Source organism: Crocuta crocuta, unplaced genomic scaffold (assembly GCF_008692635.1).
Source record: "Crocuta crocuta isolate KB4526 unplaced genomic scaffold, BGI_CrCroc_1.0 scaffold108, whole genome shotgun sequence".
NCBI classification, from domain to species: Eukaryota; Metazoa; Chordata; class Mammalia; order Carnivora; family Hyaenidae; genus Crocuta; species Crocuta crocuta.
In genome coordinates, this window is record NW_027532825.1 from 6857207 (window position 1) to 6881284 (window position 24078).

Here is a 24078-nt window from a genome sequence, read left to right on the forward strand (position 1 = left end):
AGTCTGGAATTTTTTGCAAATGTTAAAAAATAGATTTTCATTTGAAATTCAAATACATTTTATTGTATCTGTTATTATTTTAACAAATATTTTGGTCATCGTAATTATGGTTTAAAAATTGATCAAAGGGGCGCCTGGGTGGTTCAGTCGGCTAAGCATTTGACTCTTGATTTCAGCTCAAATCATGATCTCACAGTTTGAAAGTTCAAGCCCCGCATTGGGCTCTGTGCTGACAGTGTGGAGCCTGCTTGGGATTCTCTCTCCCTCTCTCTCTGCCCCTGCCCCATGCACGCTGGCTCTCTCACTCTCTCTCTCTCTCTTTTTAATTTTATTAAAAGAAATAAAGTGAATAAACATTTGTAAGACAGTATGCAAGTTTAAAGGCGAATTGCTGGAATGTCTGAAATCAGTCTTCAGTAACATGGATAGAGCTCGGAGCCCGGAGCACAGGCAGGGAAATCGGAGGCCACCCATTCAAATCCCATCTCGTCTTTACTCTGTGTTTATTTTATTCTTGAATTCCAAATGTTCTTACAAGACACTATATATTCAGGCTCGCTCCAAAGACCATTGCCTGTACTATCAGCCTCCATGCGGATTGCTAAGAAGATCATAAAAATTAAGAACTAATTAAAGGCTAAAATAGTTCCTGCTTCTACACAGTGGAAACTCTTACTGTCTTGCATCGCAAACAGAAAAAGGTTCCATCTACTTTTGCACTCAGGGAAACTTTAAAATTGAGTCTCCCTTCATTGTGTGTGTGTGTGTCTGTGTGTAAGACTTCAACTCCTTAAAATTAGAAGTGCAGAGGGTCCTGTTACAATTGCAAGTGTATTATTGCGTCAATCCAACCTACCTTTTAAAGTTTATAACAAAAGAATTGCTTTGACAATAGGTTGAAGAATATAACTACTCTACAAAAACTAGCAGGAATTATTATTGTACAGAGAAGCTACCCCTTACCCTTCTTTTCTCTTCATGGCTGAAATCCAGACCCACGAGGTGGGAGGATTTTAATCCCCTCAGACCCAGTTCAGCTTCTGAAATCTTTAATTTGGGGATATCTGCCATTACTGTGGATGGTAATACTTCCCAGATACACTGGATTCGTAGGCATGATCCTTTCTTAGGAGTCACTAACTCAACCCTGGGAGAGGTTCCATTTTGTGACCGCCTTCCCTGGGCCCTCCGGCCTTGGTCGAGAGCCAGCTGAGGAACAGGAGAGCGGGGCTCTCACGCTCTGTCTTCCGAGTGAGTGGTGTGATCAGAAACGTTGGCACTCACGTATGTGGTGGATTGGCTCATTGCAAAAAAGATGAAAAAGAAAAGGAATGTGTTTTAGAGATCCGTTTACCAAACTATTACATCCTGTCATTACACAACTAAAATTATCTTGCCTGTCTGCAGGTAGCAGTCTTATTTCTAGATGGATGTTACTAAATCCTAAATCCTTACTTGCTCGACTCTGTATTGTCCTTTTTGGTAACTAGCCCCCCAGTCCCGAGTTTGTGTTTTTATTGTTATCTGACTGAAACAGAAGTTGGTATTTGAAAGAAGAAGATAAAAAACAAAATGTGCCCAATGATTTGTACAAAGGATGTAATTTGTAGAAAGAAAGTCATTTGAAAGATGTGATGAAACTACTTTATCTCTCTTTAAAATCTTGGTGGGATTTAAATGCTGGCCCTTCCAGAAAAGAAGCCTCAAAAGGTTTTTTGTTTCTTTGTTTGTTTGTTTAACAAAATACACCTTATTAAACTATAAGAGAAGCTTCTTAGAAGAGTTACATTTATGTTTTGTAAAATATTTTTTAATGTTTATTTTTTGACAGAGCACTCGAGTTAGGGAAGGGCAGAGGTGTGGTCAGGGGAGGGGGTTGCAGACAGAAGACCTCAACTGTCCTCTGAGCTGACAGCAGCGAGCCCAGTGTGGGGCTCGAACTCGTGAACTGTGAGATCATGACCTGAGCCAAAGTCAGACATTCAACTGACTGAGCCACCCAGGCGCCCCTGTAGAAAATAATTTAGAATTCAGAGAAAAAACTATAAGAGATTAATAACTTTTACAGTCCTTACAAAGAGTTAGAGACCGCTAACCCATTTTCAAGAATGCAGATGTTTTCTTTTTACCCAAGTATTATGAATAACATTAATTCATATAAATGCTTACATTTTGCCTTTTAAAAAATTGTTCTCAAAAACTAAAATCTCCTGCAGTGTTAGCTCGTCTTACCATGAAGCCAGTGTACTATTACTGTGTATACAAGATTCTGAGACAACACCAGCCACCTGGAGGGAGAGGAGACACAAGCTAGGTCAGTTCCACCACAAATGAGACCTTTACGCCGAGTAATTTTATAATTCAAGATAATAACAAAACCAAAACTATAGAGATTCTGAGTTGACTACCCTTGAATGTTTCCATGAGATTTTAGTAAATGTTAGACTATATCATGCATTAGAAAATACCAGGTTTTTCCAATCATGCACTATTTTGCATGAACTCACTCGAACTAATCTAAGTGTAGGATGTTTTAGTTTCACTTCCACCTTTGCACAGAGTTCCTTTTTCTCCATCTTTCTACTCATCTCTACAACTTGAAAGATGAAGAATGGATATACAGAGAAGTTGTCCTTTATGTGACATGCTTGGGTTGTTAACTCTGAGTCCAGTATGAAATCCACCAGGAAAGATTATGTCCTTGAAGAATGTTCTGCTTTAACTCCATCTGTCTGTGGATCTTGCATGCGTGCGTGCGTGCGTGCGTGTGTGCGTGCATGTGTACGTGTGTGTGTGCGCGCGTGTGTGTGTGTTCATTCTGTAATAGAAGTTATGATTAAGGTACAGTCTTGTGCTTCCATGAGAAACCATTTGCTAGACCCAACCCCTACTCTGTCTGAAGGATGGATGCAGAAGAAAGTCGGATCCAACCTATTTCTCAACCACTTTTCCTATCTCCACCCACAATGCCCTGTCACCAAGCCCATCGCCAGGTACAGTAGACCCTTGAATGACACGGGGGTTGGAGCAGTGAACCTCCATGCAGTGGAAAATCTGTGCATAGCTTTTGACTCTCCCAAAGCTAAACTACTACTAGCCTACTGTTGACCAGAAGCCTTACCAAGAACATAAATAGTTGATTAGCACATATTTTGTACACGTATTATTTGCTATATTCTTATAATAAGGTAAGCTAGAAAAAAGAACATGTTATTAAGAAAGTCGTAAGGGAAAATAAATTTATAATAATGTACTGTAAAAAGTCTGCATATAAGTGGACCCACGGTTCAGACCCATGCTGTTCAAGGGTCAAATGCACACTTTCATGGTTTTCTTTTTCTTTTCTTTTCTTTTTTTTTTTTTGGAGGGAGGAGAGGGTAATATTTTATTGACATACAATTCCTATCCCATGTGGGAGGCAAACATTATGATAGGGAAATCCTACTTCATAGACCAGGTGATTCAACCATTTAAAGTATACAACTCAAGGGCGTGTGGGTGGCTCAGTCGGTGAAGCGTCTGATTTTGGCTCATCATGATCTCATGGTTCGTGGGTTCGAGCCCGGTGTCAGGCTCTGTGCTGACAGCTCAGAGCCTGGAGCCTGCTTTGGATTCTGTGTCTCCCTCTCTCTCTGCCCCTCCCCCACTCATGCTCTGTCTGTCTCTTTCTCTCAAAGATAAATAAACATTAAAAAAAATTTTAAGCATACAACTCAGTGTGTTTTGATATAAACACGGACTTGTGCAACCATCACCTGAATCAATTTTACAGTGTTTTCTTTACCCCAGAAAGAAACCCCATCTCCCAGCCTCTTTTCAACCACAAGTAACCACTAGTCTACCTTCTTTCTTTTTTTCCCCTTCTTGAAAATATTTTATTTTTAAGTAATTTCTACACCCATCGTGGGGCTCGAACTTATAACCCCAAGATCAAGAGTCATATGCTCTAGCCACTGAGCCAGCTGGGCGCCCCTAGTCTACCTTCTTTCTATAGAGACCTGCCTATTCTAGGCACTCATATAAATGGAGTCACAATCGGAGTCCTTTTGTGACTGCCTTCTTTCACTTAGCGTATTGTTGTCTGGGTTCACCCAGGTGTCAGAACATCATTCCTTTTACTTCGAGTGGAAATGTGACAGACCTCCACTGTGAGCATATGTCCAGCCTACAGGGGTGGGGTGGGACTGAGGGCGGTATTTTAAGTTAGTTTCTCTTAATCTGGTTCCAACATTGTGAAGTCCTTTGACAGGCATTGACTTTCTTTTAAAGACCATTGTCTTCCTTACATATAAAATAGTTTTGTTACGGATTTGTACCTTGAAACAAACAAGATCTGAATACCTGTCAAAAAGGACTCCATTCGTTTATCCCTTCTTTTTTTTAATTTTTAACATTTATTTATTGTTTTGAGAGACAGAGAGAGAAGCGTGAGCAGGGGAAGAGAGGTAGAGAGAGGGAGTCACAGAATCCAAAGCAGGTTCCAGGCTCCGATCTGTCAGCACAGAGCCCAACATGGGGCTCAAACTCATGAACCACGAGATCATGACCTGAGCCGAAGTTGGACGCTTAACCCACTAAGCACCTCCAGGCGCCCCTTCATTTATTCCTTCTTAACCAGGAGGCGGATTTTTGCTTTTTAGCTCCACCTACTTCATTTTTTTTTTTTTTTTANCATTCCGTTGGTTGCCTATTAATTTTCTGGGTTGTTTCCTTGGCTGTGCAGAAGCTTTTAATCTTGATGAGGTCCCAACAGTTTATTTTTGCTCTTGATTCCCTTGCTTTTGGGGATATGTCAAATAAGAAGTTGCTGCGTAGCTCCACCTAATTCTTAATATGCATAAACCAGAAGAAGAAGAGAATGCTCTTTTGTACCCAAAGTCCCTTTGATATTTCTCTGTATAATTTTTTAGTTATATCAGAAAACTAGAAGGTGCCTGGATCCTTCTATAAACCAGCATGGATTCAGATAATAAGTGTTGTGAGGTCTTCGTGGAGACCCTTCTACAGCAAGCATCACACACTGTTAGGAAGATTGATGGGTGCCAAAAAACCATTTGAATTATTTTATTTATCTAAAATTAAAGTGCGTATAGAGATAAAGAGACTGTTTCAGCTCAGATAGCCTGAGGATGCTGCCTTTTTCTGCTTCTGACTCTTAGAGCCGTTAGGAATCCAAGCATAGGGTGTCGCTAATAGAATCTATGTCACAACAGTTGTACAACTTTTCTGAAATGGCCCAAGTGTGACAGAGTACACAAAACACGAAGGTATAGGGGAGCCTGGGGGGCTCAGTTGGTTGAGCGTCAACTTCGGCTCAGATCATGATCTCACAGTTCTTGGGTTCAAGCCCTGCGTTGGGCTCTGTGCTGACAGCTCAGAGCCTGGAGCCTGTCTTTGGATTCTCTCTCTCTCTCTCTCTCTCTGTCTCTCTCTCTATCTCTGACCCTCCCCTGCTCATGCTGTCTCTTTCTTTCAGAAATAAATAAAAAACATTTTTTAAAAAGATTTAAAAAAACCACGAAGGTGTATGGCTCCTTCTCAGATAAAAGGTTTAAAAGATTCTCACAGTTCGTTAGAGGCAAGTGATTTCTCAAACCAGCTTTAATGAAAATTAAGCTTTAGTCCATTATAAATTATTTTTTCCTCTCTCTTTTGTAGAAATATTTCTGGACTACTAAGAGATCGTACAGTTGACACTTGAACATGGGTTTGAACTGTGTGAATCCACTTACATGTGGGTTTTTTTTTCGATAAATACAGTACAACACCATAAATGTATTTTCTCTTCCTTATGATTTTCTCAATAACATTTTCTTCTCTCCAGCTTACTTTACTGTAAAAAGGCAGTATATAATACACATAGCATACAAAATGTGTGTTAATTGACTGATAACACATAATATTAACACACTATTGGTAAGGCTTCTGGTCAAGTTTTTGAGGAGTCAGAACTTCCATGCAGATTTTTTACTGTGCAGGGAGTCTGCACCCCTAAATCCTGTGTTTTTCAAGGATCTGCTGTTATAGCTCGGTTATATAAAGTCAGGAAGCAAACTGAAAATGGAGCTTATTTAAAATTGTTTAGTTGCTTATAGCCCATCCTCAACCTACTTCCTCAGCAAATCCCTAAAAGTTACAAATTATTGAATTCTGTTAAATGTATTCACCGACTCAAGCCTCGGTTATGAGCTCACCTGGTAGCCCTGTGAAAAGATTTAGAAGCGAACATTTCTAGTTTCTGAGAAGGCAGGGTTTCAGTTTTATTTCCTTCAGTTTTAAAATAAACTCATGAAGGGGGCGCCTGGGTGGCTCAGTCGGTTGAGCGTCTGACTTTGGCTCAGGTCAGGATCTCGCGGTTTGTGGGTTCAAGCCTCACCTCGGGCTCTGTGCTGACAGCTCAGAGCCTGAAGCCTGTGTCTCCCTCTCTCTCTGTCCCTCCCCTGCTCACACTCTGTCTCTCTCTGTCTCTCAAAAATAAACATTAACAAAATAATAATAATAATAATAATAATAAAATCATGGCATCAAATAGTGGAGTGTTTACGGGTTAAGATACAGAGAAATGTAGTCAAGGGATGAGTCAGAAAGAAAACCGAGAGCCCAGCAAGGTTCCCTAGGCTTCCGTGAACCCAAGCACCGGCAAGCCCATAACGCAAGTTCCATTGTCTTGAGCATTCTCATATATGAAACCCGCTACTTTCTGAGTATTTTCATTTCTGTCAAAGCACGAGTACTGTGTATGTGTGTCGACATGTATGTGTGTGTATACCTATGTACGTGGGTGTTTTGTGGAAAGAGATCCTGTTTACTTGAGCACCGTTCTACTGGACACCATACTCTCGGCTTGTTATGTGTACCCCGTGCTGTGAAAAACTCGGCGGCAGCGTACTTTGTAGAAGCCTTTTAAGTTGGTGACACGGTTCTGTGTTATCTGAGAAACCGTAGAAACTGACAGAAAGACCGGTGTGTAAGGTATATGCACAGGGGAGCCATACGGGCATGGTGGTGAGGGTTGGGTCTCAAGTTTTACATTTCCTGCTGCCACTGGTCTTCGGTGGGCTTACGGGTAATATTTTCATTACAACAGTGGGGGAGTTTACCTTCATGATGCCAAGGAGCTGTCTGATTTAAAGGCTTTTATTAATTTTCCAAAACAATTTTTTAATGTTTATATTTGAGAGAGAGCGAGAGAGAGAGAGAGCTACAAGCAGGGGAGGGGCAGAGAGAGAGAGAGAGGGAGACACGGAATCCCAAGCAGGTTCCAGAGCTGTCAGCACAGCGCCTGACACGGGGCTCGAACCCACGAACCATGAGATCATTATCTCAGCCAAAGTCGGATGCTTAACCGACTGAGCCACCCAGGCGCCCCTGCTCTAAAAACGGAACAGCCAGGCGTTTGTCTGCTGACCAGTGTGCTACGCTGGCGGTTTGAACGGGGATGCGCGAAGCTTCCACATCCACCTCGCGTGGGTTGCGCAGTGGAAGATGCTCATCCGTCTAGAAAGCTTGTGCTTTCCGAGCGGGACTCGGCAGGGAATCTGGCAGAAGGAGAGGGAGGCAGAGAGAAAGCATCAGTGTGCTCCCAGGGCTCACGAACCGCTTGAATAGCAGCTTCATTTGGAGAGCCGCGAACATTCGGGGTCGACAGACCACACGCGTGCGCTTCATCTGAAGGGTTAGCAATTAGACTGTGGAGGAACTGCCTGCTCTTTACTGGGAGTGAAATGACGAAGCCAGAAGAAAGGCTTCTGATTAGCTTCGTGGAGTCCATTGTGGCTCCCATTTTGCTGATGGTGACAGAAAAGCTTTCCTTCCCCCATTTTCCTTCGGGGTCTTTCTTCCCACGCCACTGAAGCCTCCCAGGCTGATGCAAGCAGCCGGCTGCCTCGATGGCCAGGCCGACATCAGAGAGACTTCTGCCACCTTCCTGTGCACCCCGGGGCTCGACGGGGAGCACGAGAGGTGGGAATGTGTGCCTGGTCCTGGGTCGCCTCATTGCAGACACATCCCGGTGGGGAAACGACAACCTGGCTGGTTTGCTGTGGGCACCTGAGATGTGTTGTTTCATCAGCCATCAGTTTCCGGAGCCAAATGCTTGCAGTCCTGCTTGGAGAATGGAATCGTGGAATGGCTGTGTGGTGGGACCCGGCCTTTTCGGGCAAATTGCCTGGCCCTGGCGTCCCTGTCCCGTCTGCTCAGACAGGGAGAGTTCCAAGCGGCCCGGCTGGGAGAGCTAACATACAGCACCATAATTTACACCATCTATCTCTTTCTGGAGCTTGGGCCTCTGGCAAATTGCATGTCTTTGTGTTGGATTAGTTTGGAATTTAATCATGCATTATTTTCCCTCCCAATTAAATTATTTATATATTTGATTAACGTTTTCACTGCTGGGAAGCCAAATGTTCAGTGAAACCACAAATAAACGCATGCCCATTGAATGTCAGGCCAGCTTCATATGGGATCATTCTGCCTGTGGAATGTTAAGAATTCCCTGTGTAGAGTCTTCTTAGCTACCTAGGATTTTGGTGAGCAAACTCCACCCGGCCCTAGGATCACAGTGCGGGAGAGTCTGTCTGGCCTAAGTCCCTCCCCTCGTGTAGCCTAGGACCCTGGCTTTTTTGTTTCCCATGGCTTTCTCTTTTCCCTCGCACTGAAACCTCCCTCCCTCTAATTTTACTTTCTCAGGCTTGAGAGCCAGCCTAACCAAGAAAGTCAGGGCTCTGGGGCGCCTGGGTGGCTCACTCATTTAAGTGTCTGACTCCTGATTTCAGCTTAGGTCATGATCTCACGGGTCGTAAGTTCAAGCCCCGCCTTGGGCTCTGCATTGACAGCATGGACCCTGCTTGGGATTCTCGCTCTCCCTCTCCCTGCCCCTCCCCTGCTCATACTCACTCTCTCCCAAAATAAAGAAAACTTTAAAAAGAATAATAAAAGAATGCCAGGGGCTCTGCTAGTCCAAGGAAGAATTTGAAAGCACCTAATCAGAGGTGAGCAGACCAATGGCCCATGCGTGGGGTCTGGCCCACTGCTTGGTTTTGCACAGCCTGTGAGCTAAGAATGGTTTTTGCAGTTTTAAATGCTTGAAGAAATATTTTTAATGTTTTATTTATTTTTGAGATCAAGAGCACAAACAGGGGCGGAACAGAGAGGTGGGAGATGGGCGGGAGACACAGGATCTGAAAAGGGCTCTGCGCTGACAGCAGCAAGCCCGATGTGGGGCTCAAACTTATGAACCATGAGACCATGATCTGAGCCAGAGTCAGACATTCAACCAGCTGAGCCACCCAGGCACCTCTTAAAAAGAAATTTTAAGAATATTTCTTGACGTGTGAAATGTTCAGTGTCAAGGATAAACAGCTGTACCTGTTCACTTACACATTGTCTACAGCCATTCCCCTAAAACAGCCACAGAGTTTGAGTACCTACAGACTTCTGGCCAGCAAAGCCTACAATAGATCCTGTCTGGCTTTTTACAGAAAATGTCTGCCGACACCTGATCTCTAGTTCATCACCCACATTTAACAGATAAGAAAACCAAGCTTCAAGTGGGAGAATCGAGCTGTCCAAAGGTACACAGCTCATCAGAAGTTGGTCTGGGGGCATCTTCCGCCGCCCACCCCACACTCTTCCCACTGTAGCGTCGGGTCCGCCCTAAGTTGAGCCCTCCCATGGCCACTCGCGGCAAAGCCCAACGCATCTTGGGAAAGAAAAGTAAATATTTAGGACCCATGGACGTGTAAAACCTATGATTTCTTAGAATTGTAATTTTCGCTTGAAATCTAGAGCCAGGAAATGTGTTACGCTTAAAATGCACTTGGACTGCCCAGGTAGGCAGAAGGGTGTGTCGGTGTTTGTAGACTAACTGATTACGTCCTGTACTCAGCACTTGGACCTGGGCCCTACCGACCGAGGTGGTAGAATCTCATTTCAAGAAAAATAACTTGTGGTCCCAATCCAAATCTGCACTCAAGAGCAGATTCAGAGAAGTATAAAAGCATATTAGACGGAACTCAGGTCTCCTGTACAGGGACCAAGAAGGAAGATCCCCAGGATGCTAAGCTTTGGCAAAGTGAGGTCGCTCCTACTACCTAATGCAGATTCTTCTGTGTCCCTTCCCACGTGGGGACCCACTGGCTGATCTCCATGGGGTCCGGGCGCTGGAATTTTTAGACATCATCCCAGAGGCCAAGATCAATGAGAGTTAATGAGATATAAATATGAAGAGGATCCTTTTCACTGTGCTCGCCAGCTCCTTGCCCATTCTCCCCGCCAGCTTAGCAGCCCCCCCCCATACCTTGGTGGACAGCTGCTATGACTTCCCAGCCATCCGGTTTAAACCTCTCCTTCAGAGCCTTCCGTCGCTTGGCATGCACTTGAGGGGGCTGCTGGGGTGTTGGCTTCTCCTCAGTCACCTCACCCAGAGGAGCAGACCCCTTCCCTCTCCTCCAGAGTCTCTGACCTCACTGGCTGCCCTTGGCACCTCCCCTGTGGGTCATTCCAGTCCTCTGCCCATCCCCCTCGCCCCGCCCCGGAGCCTGACCCCGAGTGAGGCCAGTTAACCTTGGTACTCCGTCCTTGGAGGCAGGCATCCAAGTGCTGCTCTCTAGACGGGAGTTCTGTCCAAGGTTGTCTCCTGCAGCCTTGCTGCTGGTGATCTGACCCGGCGCTCTGCGTCCCAGGGGGGCCCAAGCTTGCCTACCTCGGCGGCGTCCGCCCAGCCCATGGAGACGCGTGCCGTCGCGCTGCACCGCACGGTGGCAGTGCCGGAAGCCTGTGTCCGCTAGACCCATCCTCTCCTGCCACGCGTGTTCCTCACGCCGTTCCTCAAAGGCACCAGGTTCAGCCCCCACCCCCCCAGGTCTCACTTCTCTGCCGTGCTGACCCTTTCTCCCCACACGCTTCCCGATCTGCACACCTGGCTGGTGTCTGCCCATCGCTCAGCTCCTGCCACTTCACTGAGGAAGCTCACCTTGCTCTTCGGGGACAGAGCTGAGACCCCCTGTTAATTATTTTTAGAAAACCCTCTTATTTCCTTTCATAACACTGATCACAACTGTAATTATATGGTAATTTAAGCCATTATCTGCTTGGCTCCGGTAGACTGTCATTTCCTCAGGGCAGGAAGCAGGTCTGTCTGCTTCCCCAGCACAAGGCCTGGTGTGGAGTGGACCCCAGTACACAGCGCGAGTCAGTGCATGAGAGACGGATGAAACGTTGCGATGGCAGATCGTACAGGAAGCATTTGTTAACTGATGAGAAAGCGTGTTTCTAGAAAACTTGACACTCGGCTTAAATGCAACATCCACTCAGAAAATTCTGGATTTTCCAGCTCATGCTCAGGTAGTCCCACACATTTCCCCTAGGAGAGCTGGGTCTTGGATAACAAGCACTCCATTCTCTCCAGGAGGTGTGCATGCAGAATAAAGAGAGTGAACTCACCTCGTGTTCCCTCACTCCCCCCGCCCCCCTCCCCGCAAGGTGGAGCTCATGCTGGATAGCATTCAAATCCTTTTGAATTCTTGAGAGTGTATTATCTTAAAGTAATAGAACCGTTTACGTTGCAATCATGTTGTGTGGACATGAGGTGAAATGAAGCTGAGTTAAGATCAGCAGAAGCATCAAGTTCAAGCTCTTTTGTCCAGCGAAAGTTCAGTTTGCACATGAGTCCAAATCAATTCAGCAGATATTTACTGAGGACCTGCCAGATGCCACGGACACTGATCAGTTGCTGAGAATTAGCAGCTGAAAGATGTGGGTCCTGCCTTCCAGGGGGAGGCTCAGCCCTGGTTCTAATTCAGCTTTGAGCTCAGCCTGCCCCCTCCTTCCTCCTTTCTCTCCTTTCTCCTTTTTCATGTATATCAACCCAGGTAGCTTGTTTCTAGAAACTTGGGGGAAGGTGAACCCAGAGCAGTGTTTGTGGAAGGGATTTGTGGGATCGGCAGCTGTTTCCCCTGGAAAGAAGAGTTTGTTCCGTGGGCTCACAGGCTGGGCGCCGCCGGACCGTGGGACCGTCCGGGCTGATAGGTGCGGGCCACAGAGATGCCCTTGCAGCATAAATTGAAGATTGCATGTTGTCCCCTGTGCAGCACCTCTGTTTTCCTCATACCCTCATACGCATGACTTTTCACAAATGCTAGTACTTTGGATAGTTGGCTTTTCATAGGACCCCCCCGTCTGTGTGTCCTGGGGTGCTGTACCCTTGGGAGCCCAAGTGATTCCGTGTGGTTTCCTCGTGGCTTGCAGCGCTTCTGAGAGGACCCCGGTTGTCTCCCGCTGTGCTCTGCTCAGTCACCCACTCGCCTCTGTCCCCCCAGCTTTCTGAGAGCTGCTCGAGGAGCGGAGAGTGCGCAGCACCTGCCATTCTCTGCCCGCACCCATGTTTCAACTCCAGAGAGCGGGACGCATGTCACTTGGTCCTGGAGCAGTGGCTGCCTCCTGGAGGAACGGAGAGAGGCTGACAGAGGCTGGGATCTTGCCCTCAGGGCTCCCCCGAGGCTGCTCACTCAGGAGCCAGAGTCTAACTAAACAAGAAAGTAATTAAATGTTCTGTCATTAGCACGCCGTGCGTGGGACCCAAAGGGAGCTTTCTTTCATTGAGCAGATTCATTTGCAGGGGGGTTTCCAGGGGGGATGTGGCTCGCAGGAGCGTGGGGTGACCAGAGACTAAAAGCAACGGGCTCCACCCAGGACACAGATTTCCTCACGAACCCATCGCTGGACATTTAAATCGCAAATCTTATTTAAATTGGTTTAAGTGGCATCCAAGTTGAGAACTTTCTCTTCCTCTGGTGCTTCCTTAGGTTTCCTGGGTCTTCCCTCTGTAGGGGACTTGGCGCGTGAACCCAGGGAGCATACAAAAATGATTCAAGAACTCCGAATTGATAAGAAATTCAGGGAAATTTGTCTCCATATTGAAAACCAAGTTAATAGAATTATATAGAGCTGGAAAGAACCTTAGAGCCTAGCGAAGCCAACCCTGTATTTTCTACGCGAGGAAGGCTAAGATCCTGAGACTAAAGCATTTTGGGGCTCCCTGGTTCTCTTCAGTATCTGGTTCATTTGTCGGTGATTATTACCCAGGGGGGGAAACAACACAAATTGGAACTAGTGTGTCATTTGAAAAGGTGCTTTGGTTTTTTGCTGGTCCTTATTGCAGAATTAGGTGTGTGCACACGCACACGTGCTCGTGTTCTGTTCTCTGCAGTCTCAGCCACAGCTCTAAGCTGGGGCCCGGAGCGTACGCAGGCTGGGGAGTACCCCGCGCTCTGTCGACCGTGACCCTCACTTTGCAGACGCCCAGGAGGATGTGCGGGCTCACCTCATTTCACTCCCCCTTCAGAGGTTTTTCTGGGATCCCAGGCTTCCTCCGCATAGTGCGACTCCTGTTAGTTAGGAACTAGGTGTGCACAGTTAGAGCAGATTTATTCAAGAAACCTATGAACTGAAACAAAATGACTTGTAAATGGAGGTGTCCTGTGCTCCTTAGGGCCTACGGTGGGGGCACTTTAGCCCTCCCTTCTGCAGCCTTCAGAAAGGAGTCCCGCACTGCCCTCACCCTTTCTTCTTTTCCAACCCCCAGCATATAAATAACGACCATATTCACGGCGAGAAGAAGGAATTCGTGTGCCGGTGGTTGGATTGCTCGAGAGAGCAGAAGCCCTTCAAAGCCCAGTACATGCTGGTGGTGCACATGAGGAGACACACGGGGGAGAAGCCTCACAAATGCACTGTGAGTGTGCTGCGCGGGCTGCGGACTTGGAGCCATCTGGCACCAGCGCGTGTCAGGTTGGGGCTCAGGGTCACCATGGGCCTCTGCATGCTGTGAACCCAGCTGAGGGGGTGCGGCTGGGCGGCTGGAGGACTGAGGTCTGCGATGAATGCCGGCAGTTCTGGGAAGGGCTTCCAAAATGGGGCGAGCACCAGAAGTAAAGAGTGAGAGCCACATTTTGGGGGACAGCAGCGCAGTCTGCAGTGTCCAGCAAGGTGGCCGTGAGCTATGTGTGCCTCTTGGGTACTCATGAGACTTGTCCAGAGCAAGGAACTGATTATTTCCTAATTTAAATTTTTTTTAAAAAAATTTTTAATGTTTCTTTTTGAGAGGGAGTTGGGGAGGGGCAGAGAGAGAGAGGGAGACACAGAATCCAAAGCGGGCTCCAGGCCCTGAGCTGTCAGCACAGAACCTGACACAGGGCTCCAAGTCACCGACCATGAGCTCATGACCTAAGCTGAAGTTGGACGCTTAACCGACTGAGCCACCCAGGTGCCCCTTAATTTAACTTAATTTAAAACCGGTAAATATAAAGTCAGCCCCGGTGGCAAGCAGCTAGCATGTTTGTGCAGAGCAGCAAGCAGATGGGCAGCGGCCGGGGCCCCCTGGCGGGCACTGGGAATGAGCCTGTGGCCACCACGCCGGCCCCCGCACAAATGCCCGTCACGCTGGAGGAAACACTTAAGTTCATCTTTAAAAATATAACCCAGATGACTTCAGAGTTTTGCTTTGCCCTCCTAATCTGTCCCCACGGCCCAGTTATCGACCCGCAGGGTGGCTGGGACTCCGTCTCTTTCCCTGAGACGCCGCCGGACACTTGGGCACTGCTCAGCCCTGCACTTTCCATCTGAAAGGCCCTTTACAAACATGATCAAATTCCATGCCTTTTTATGCACACAAAGCCATATTAGTGAACTTTGTGCCGAATCTAAAATCAGTGGAAATTTGAGGAGATCAGTGACCAGATAATGAAACCCATTGTGTGCATTGAGTGGTCTATTNCTGAAAATGCGGTCTCTTGAACTGCACCGAACCCCATCTGAATCCCAATAAATGCAGAGTTTAGTGGACTTTTGTTCCTGGGTTTTGAAAAGCTGCTGACCCTCCAGCCATCCGTCTTTCATCCGCTCTGAGGGAGCGCTGGGCATCAGCCGGGACCGTGTGGAGTAACGCAGGTTGACCTGTTGTCCTCAGTTTGAAGGTTGCACAAAGGCCTACTCGAGACTAGAAAACTTGAAAACACACTTGAGATCCCACACTGGAGAGAAGCCGTACGTCTGTGAGCACGAAGGTTGCAACAAGGCTTTCTCGAACGCCTCCGATCGCGCCAAGCACCAAAACAGGACGCATTCCAATGAGGTGAGGCTCCTCCATGAGACACACTTGGGGCCCAGAGCTCGTGGTGCAAACAAAGAGCCCTCGTGGGCAGTGCGCCGAGGGGAGGCCCGTGCCGTCTGATTTCCTGGCGGCCACCCCCCCCCGCCCCCTGCAGGAGCCTGCACTGGCTGCCGCTGCAGGTGGCGGGGCCTCAGGGGTAGGGGCCGAGCGGGGTTCCGGTTGGCCGTGGAATGCGGATCCGGAGGGAACCTCAAACCCCTGACAAGTCTCACGTTGTTCAGAAATGCCACCTACTGGTCAAACAGTCGGTGCAGTTAACCGTGGCGTTTCAGCCACTCGCTCCCCCTGGAATAGCCTGGATCCACGCAGGGGACGACCCTGTAAGCGCCCTGGATAGATCAGAAGCAGTGTGCTGACAGCTGACAGCTTACTGCCAAGACAGCCACTTTTGTGTGCTTTCTTCAGGTGGTACCCTTAAATGTGTTACGTCCAGAAGGACTTGCACAGGGCTGCCGGCCTTGGCTAAACAGGATTTCCAGACATTCTCAGTTCCAGAGGATCTTGGGAGAGCTCCTCTCAGCAAGCCAGAATGGTTGCTGGCTAGTCATCTAAGCCTACTGAATAAAGGCGTCACGGTTAATGGGGGGTTCCCACTATGTTGTCGTCATTTGTGGGTACTTATACCCCCCAAAATGTCACAGATTAAGAATGAAAATATTTCCAAATTATTCTGCTTACAATTTTTTAAATTTTTTTTTTCACTTTTTGAGAGAGAAAGAGAGCACAAGCAGGGGAGGGGCAGAGAGAGAGGGAGACGCAGAATCTAAAGCAGGCTCCAGGCTCTGAGCTGCCAGCACGGAGCCTGACGCAGGGCTTGAACCCACAAGCCGTGAGATCATGACCTGAGCTAAAGTCAGACGCTTAACCGACTGAGCCACCCAGGCGCCCCTATTTTGCCTAGGTTTTAATGCATGTGTGTCTGCTGGCCTCCAGCTTCTGTTTGAAGGTCTAGCTCAAGTTCTGACTCCTCTGTGATGCCTTCTTTTGAACGAATGCAGAGATGAACAAAACCCTTCACGTTTGGGTAAAAACGGATAGCGAGCCAGGATTTGTTAACATGAGACATAGTTCTGCCCGACTAAGCCTGTCACTGGTTTGTTTGCAGTGTGTGAGAGAAGGAGCTTTTGACCTTGCTTATTAGCAGCTCAGGGACCTTTGGCTTTAAGGTTCTTTCCAAGTGTCCCATCAGCTTAAGGGACAGAGTAAAAACATCTCTACAGGGATTAACCACATTTTTTAAGTTTATTTGTTTATTTTGAGAGAGAGAGAGAGAGAAAAGGAGTACGAGCAGGGAAAGGGCAGAGAGAAAGGGGGAGAGAGAGAGAGAGAGAGCGAGAGAGCATCTTAAGCAGTCTCTGCACTGTCAGCACAGAGCCCACTGCAGGGCTTGAACCCATGAACCGTGAGATCATGACCTGAGCAGAAATCAAGAGTCATACGCTTAACCGGCTGAGCCACCCAGACGCCCCTCACACTTTCTTAAAAACACACTCACACTAAAGCTCATACGTACAGGCTCACATGTACAGACTCCTTTTGAAAGGGTCACGGTGGACTGAGGAGACCTGCATCACTTGGAATCTCATTATTAATCAGTTGTTTGAGGATGCTTAAGAGGAGATGCCACATATCCATTTTTTTCATGTAAAAAATGTTTTTACAGGGGCACCTGGGTGGCTCAGGTAGTCAAGCATCCGACCTCATCTTGGGTCATGATCTCATGGTTTGTGGGTTTGAGACCCACATCAGGCTCTGAGCCCGGAGCCTGCTTCCGATTCTGTGTCTCCCTCTCTCTCTGCCCCTCTCCCACTCACGCTCTGTCTCTTTCTCTCAAAAATAAAGAAAAAAATATTTTTAAATAAAATAATTTAAAACAATGCTTTTACTACGTGCACTGCTTGTGGTATCATCTGCTGTACTTGTTTTGTGCAAAGTTCTAGGGAGTCTAGACAAATCTGTAGAGACAGAACACAGATTAGTGGTTGCCAGAGGCTGAGGGGAAGGGCATAGGGTGACTTCTAATAGGTAAGGATTTCTTTGGGAGATGATGAAAATATCATGGAATCTGATTGATCGTAGTGACAGTTGCACAAGATTGCGGATGTCCTAAATGCCACTGCGTTGTGCAATTTCAAAGGGTTCTTTTTTATGGTGTGTGAATTATACGTCAGTTTAAACTGTTCTAGGGGATGCGATTAAGTTAGAATTAAATTGATATACTTAACTGCATTCCATAGATGTCAGCACAATTACGATTAGAAATTTAGATGGCATTCATTCCTATAGACTTTGGTNTGCACACATACAAACATACATACTCAGCTTTTTATCTTCCTTATGGACCTAGAATATGTGCACAGCTGTTTACTTTGCTTACATGCATTAGAGCTAAGCCTGTATACTTCTGTGAGGTGGAAGTGCAATGCTGTATGAGAGTTTATCCATTAGGAGATTCAGAGAGAGCTTGGTCAGTTGTCTCTTTCACCAGGTGGGACAGTTTATCTAAAATAAATGAACAGCCTTGACCATGCAAGGCTTTGGCCTTCTGTACGAATGATGGACGGTTTCACATCCACCAAAATTAAGTTTGGCCAGGAAGTCTAGATTCATGTCATGAGACACTCCTAGATTAACTGAAGTATCTTCTTTCACTTATTTGCTCTCTTATTTGTACTTTTATCCACTGGCTCAACAAATATGGAGAGCTAGTTATGTGGCACGTGCCTTGCTGTCTCCAGATTCGGCACAGAATACCCTGGGCTAGAAGCCAGTCGAGCACTCCCCACCCACCCCTAGGCTGCCTCACCCATTAGGGGCCACAGCAGGGGCCTCTGCCAGGGACCCATCCTCCAGACCACACAGTGTATGTCCTCCCAAAGCCACACTAAGCAAGTTTCCTTGAGCTCTGACTCGGTTGTATCTCCCTCTCCAGAAAGTTCCAATGGCTCCTTCTTTCCTTTAGGGGAGGTTTAGCCTCCTTAGGCTTGTACCTGCTGTCACAGCGCAAGGCTGGCCTTTCCAGGCTTGACCTCTTACCTATGTGGCCATGAATGGCACTGAACAGCCATGCCCACGTGCGTCAAGGGGTCCTGCCTCTAGACTTTGGCTTTTTTTTTTTTTTTTTTAATTTATTTCTAGGAGAGAGAGTGAGACAGCATGAGCAGGGGAGGGTCAGAGAGAGAGGGAGTCACAGACTGAAACAGGCTCCAGGCTCTGAGCTGGCAGTCAGCACAGAGCCCGACGCGGGGCTCGAACCCACGAACCGCGAGATCCTGACCTAAGCGAAAGTCGGACGCTTAACCGACTAAGCCACCCAGGCGCCCCTAGACTTTGGCTTTTCTTTCGCATCCCCTTCCCTCATTTTTATCCCTCAGAATCTTGTTCTTCTTTCAGGACCCAGCTGCAGTGCCTCCTCTAATAAAATTCTGTTCATTGAGTAATCACTGTGTGCAACACATCAGGGTGAGCGTTTCATGTATGTTGTCCTGTTTAACCCTTACCATGACCCAGTGAGCTGGACATTCTACCCAGATGTAAAAACTTAATAACTGATGCCTCCTCCAATCGTCCCAACTGAAAGATGATTCCCCTGTGTCCACATCGTTCTGTAACATTTAAAGTTTGTACTAGTGATCATTACGTAGTGTCATTTTTTTCCTGCCTATTTTATATTGGGGGTATTTTATACCCCCGACATTAAATCCTGTGGTATATAACTTTGTGTTCACAGAGCCTTGGATATGGTAGGCATCATTAAATGTTTATTGAAAACTCTAGTTGGATAAATTCTATAAAGTCAAGTAAAACAAGGTATCTATGGCTTTCACAGAGTACCTTCAGGTCAGTGAGTCAAAAAGAAGACAACCAAGCAGAAGTTGAATACCTAGGGGCACCTGGGTGGCTCAATCAGTTAAGTGTCAACTTTGGCTCAGGTCATGATCTCATGGTCCATGAGTTTGAGCCTCACATCGCTCGCTCTCTCTCTCTCTCTCTCTCTAAATAAATAAACATTAAAAGAAGTTAAAAAATTAAAAGTTGAGTATCTAGGACCGTGTGACTGGCAACATTTATCTTCACCTACGGTTCTGTTTCATCTCAGCCACTGATCACAACTGAATTTGGAGGCCAAGCTACATCATTGGGTTAATGTGTTTTGTCGTAGCGCGTAGGTTTCCTGAACCTGTGTTCTGGCGGGTTTTTGTAAGTGGATAACGTGTGGGCTCACACGCAAGGGCACATGGGTCCACCTGTACTTGTCAGTGCTGGACACCTCTAGCTGTGTCCTCCTTTCGAAGCTAACGCGCAGTATACACCTGCATATATTTATGGGGGCAGGAGCTCCTCAGACTACAGTGCTGGCCTGGCTGTATGCTCCCCGCCCCCGCCCCCTCCCTGCACCTGCACCATACATCCCCGTGTCCCCGATGATGGAACAGCTTGTCACGGCGGTGCGGTGAGCAGCCACGGGGCAGATGTCAGAACACTATAAGGTAATAGCCCTGATCGCTGGAGCCATTCTTCTGTCCCTAATGCATAGAATTTCATGTGCTGGTTTCATTATATATATGCTGCAAATCACACAAGCCTCTGAATAGAAGTAATTCCTAGTTAATGGGAATCAATTCTACCCCAAAGAATCGCAAATTTGGAGGTGAAGTCTCTCGGGATAATTTTCGGAGTCTTCACTTTACTACATTAGGACATTTCATCGTTTTATGTAGCACTCAGTCTGTTCCTGGGCTTTTAGTGAAAAAGCATCTTTTAGGCACATACATTCTATAAGACGGGACATCTTTTTTTTAATATAATGGGTACATTATATTAATCATGCTTTTTATGACTATCGCTCACCTAATAGCTCATCGTCTGGTATACATAGATATCTACTCATATAAGCATTCATGAATATATTATATTTCAAGCCAGGTAAACAAAATCTCAGTTCTGATGTTGGTCATGAGTCCGTGACAACGATTCTGTGATTTGAGTAAATCATTTAGCGATAAGCATCCACAGACTTTTTAATGACTGCATTTGTAGGTTTGATCACTGGCCCACGAAGGAAATGAAATAATTCACAGGCCTTAGTGTTTAAGAGCAGAGACTAGACCGAGAGCCCTCATTTCCACGACACCATCCATCAGCCCTTCTCAGTCTGTGAGCGAGCAGTCAGAGATGGTCTAACAGGGCTTTAGAACTTTGAAAATCAGAAAGGTTCTGAATATTCAGAACCCTGGCCATCCCAGACAGTGCTAATGCTACCCAAACAGACGTATTTTAGTATCCCTAACATTGAATAGGGGGTTGGCCATGTTTTTAAAATCATGCCTGTGTATAGAGAACACATTTCCACAAAGGCGGTAGTGACTTCTTTGGTCTGGGAACCAGGACATCCCTAAGGAATTCCTTCACATAGGGGCACCTGGGTGGCTCAGTCGGTTAAACATCCGACTTCAGCTCAGCTCATGATCTCACAGTTCGTGGGTTCAAGCCCCGTGTCAGGCTCTGTGCTGACAGCTCGGAGTAGCTGCCCTGACACAGGATACTTCTTCCTCCTCTCAGGATAAATGTTTCCAAGAACATGCAGGCAGTTTACACACCCATAGCTGTCCTTGAGCACTCTCTAAAATAATTGTCTATTAAAGCTAGATTCACTGACCGGTATTCAGATGGCCTTTATTAAACACTTCGTGCGTAGAGGTATTTGAACGCCTCACAGCTTTGTGGCAGTGCTGTTGAAGGAACTCAAGAGACAGTGTGCATCCACGAGACTGTAGGGCTGGGGCACGATCACTTTGATAACCGTCTCTTGTTTCATTCCATGTGGCTTTTGGCAGAAACCATACGTGTGCAAAATCCCGGGCTGCACTAAGCGCTACACAGACCCCAGTTCCCTCCGGAAGCATGTGAAGACAGTGCATGGCCCAGAGGCGCACGTCACCAAGAAGCAACGTGGAGACATACATCCTCGGCCCCCCCCACCGCGAGATTCCGGCAGCCACTCGCAGTCCAGGTCACCCGGCCGGCAGACTCAGGGAGCCCTCGGTGAGCAGAAGGACCTCAGCAGCACTACCTCAAAGCGGGAAGAATGCCTTCAAGTGAAAGCAGTCAAGGCAGAGAAGCCCATGGTATGTCATTCACTTTCCTTCCGCTCGACGTCAAGCCTGGGTCGGTTTCAGAAGCCAGCGAGGGCATTAGGAGGGACCAGACTGCCCGGGTCCTGCCTGCACTGTGAGGAGGTCAGGAGCTCAGAGACCTGGGTTCCTTACTCAAGGTGAATCAGTGTAGACTAGCTCAGAAAAGAGCATCAAGGTTTGCTAACCAGTTTGCTAGGTCAGTCTGGAGCTGCACCACTTTGGGGCAGGTAGAAAGGCACAGCTGTAGACATTTTCAGCATGCCCGCGATGCAGAAAATCATCCGTTCTTTCTGGAAACATGTTTTTTGCTTTGTGCTTTGCTCTGGTGACCCTGAGATAAATAAGCAGTGGTCCCTGGGCTTTAGGCACTTACAGTCCAGCGGGATAGACAGTCCGCCACTAGGCAAATATAACTCCGTGTGGCGGGTCTTTAACACAGGTCTGCATAAGAGCATGTAAGGGGAACAAATGACCAGCACACCTGAGGATGTGCCTGGCGAGGCCGAGGTGGTGGCCCTCAAGTTCAGCACTTAGAGAGGGGAGGGGGCAGGGCCATAGGAGCCGTGGGGCCCTCGGAAGATGTGCAGAAGTAAAACCGAGTGAGGATAAGAAGGGTTAGAGTTTCCTGGTGATGGGGAATGACTTGGCCCAGCTGGGTTTTTTAGAAAAGCCAGCTCAAGTTCCACGCTAGGGATTGGCTTGATAGACCGGAGACCATTTCTGCTGTCGAACCTGAACCGAGGAGGCGGAGGGCAAGGGAGGCATTTGAAAGATGTCACTGGGAAAACTCATTCTGGTTTGGTGACTTATCAGCCACCAGACTGATGGATGCCTCATGCTGCTGTTACAGCTTCTCGCCAACTTCTGTTGGTGATTTTTCTTTATGTATGTGCCGTACTAAAACATCTAAAACTTTTCAGAAGACAAGAAAAATGAAAAGGGTAGCTATCTGAGGAGGTTCAGTACATTTGTATTGGCAGTGCATCTAACGGAGGCAGCTCTGGGAACAGGTCGGGTTCTGGTCTGGCACTCTCCACATACGGAGGAAATGTACCAGGTCGATTTCCTGGTACCGGGAAAGGTACCAGGTACGCCATGTGCTTCGGTTTCCAGAAGCCTGGAAGTGGTCAGGCAGGCATATGTATACTCAGCTTAAGGAAGTATTTTCTTAAAATGAGGAAAGTCCAGCAATTTCGTGGACATCCTGTAAATTCCTGAGTGACCTCACCACGCAGCAGTACGTATGGGTAAGAAAGAATGCGCATTCAATAACCAGGGTTGACGGAGTGGAATTTAACGACTGATTGGACTTTAATGACTTTCTGAGTTTGTCTTACAAGTTTTAGAAAGCAACATGAAGTCTAGCCAAAACTAATACAAATAAACTCTGCAGATTTATCATTAGCTCCCAGTGGGTAGCTGTATTTTGCTTTGAAAAAGCACCTTAGTCAGAAAAGAGAAAGCGAAAGCACCTTAGTCAAAAGTTGATGTATGTATTGTGACTCATCACTATACTTTAAAAATTAATCAGTTCGCAAGTGGTGTTTTATGTACTTTTTTTTTTTTGGGACCACGTATCAGTTTGCTAAAAGAAAGTCCACCTGTATGTACAATGTGCAGCACATTCAACAGTTTATACTCAAGTGTTTAATGAAACAAGGAAAATGGATCTGTAGTCTCCTAGATTATGTCATCGAGAGACAATGATTTATGTTCTTGGGACATCCTAAGGACCCAGAGCCTCTCGTCCCTTTAATGTACATCCCTAGCTCAAGAAAACTTGTCATCTCCCTTCCAAACACCCATTATTTAAACAGAAAATTGGTAGAAATGGGAACTTATAGTTATTTGGCTCAGTGACATCTGAGATGCCCCAAGATGTGGACTATTTTATAAAGTAATTAAATCATAGAAACATGGGCTGGAAGGGTTCATAGAGATCGAGACGAAGCTCCGTGTTATAATTTATAGGTAAGGCTAAAAAATCAAATTTCCTACCAAGGGCTATTGTGCATAAATACGTACATACACATGCAAATAGAAGCAGCCACCTTTACAGACGTTTACTAATGCATATGAGATTTAATTTCTAATGTTCTTTCTTTATAAACTTGTCTTTGATCATCATGCTGTGAATTAAATTCTTTCTTCTTTTTTTCTTATTAACTCCACATCTCTTCTGTGTAATGCTCCTAAATGTCTTGTTCTCACTTCCTAAGGACAGTGGGTAATAAGGTGAGGGAATTTTGGCTTCTCCACCCTTTGTGCTTGTGTTCATTTTAACATTGAACTTTTATGCGTTCCATTTTTCTTTCTTTTTTGTGTGTGCTTTGTGATATCTTTGGTAGTGACCATTTACTCGGATCTGTTTCAAACATAGAAGCAATGTGTTTTGAACGTTCGGCATGTGGAAATGTGGAGTTAGATGGTGAAACGCATTGTTGTATTTGTCTAGGCGTTCATAATAAATCACACCGGGGCCGACCAAGCAGATGTTCTCAAAGACTATTTAATTATCAGATTGACACATGTAAATTCATTCTTGGTACCAGACAGGTACCTCCCTCTTTGACGACGATCTGTATACATTCGCTGTGAGCAAGTTAATGTATATTTAAATGTCTGCGCTCCTCTGAGCAGCTCCCGTTACAAGCTCATTTGTGTCTCCTCCCGTGCCCTGTGGAGGCGAGTCTGCGGTGCGTGTGTACGTACCCATCCACACAGATTCACGCGCACGCGCCCTGAGTGCACAGTCCAGGAGGAACAGAACTC

The 24078-nt window shown here is 46.5% G+C and overlaps 1 protein-coding gene across 1 annotated transcript in view; it reads left to right on the plus strand.

The window, feature by feature from the left end:
- Positions 1–24078, plus strand: part of GLI3 (GLI family zinc finger 3) — a 270413-nt gene that overhangs the window by 238807 nt on the left and 7528 nt on the right. Inside the window, 3 exon segments of the mRNA XM_077781156.1 lie at positions 13583–13732; positions 14966–15130; positions 21007–21297. Coding sequence (XP_077637282.1) covers positions 13583–13732; positions 14966–15130; positions 21007–21297 — 606 coding nt within the window.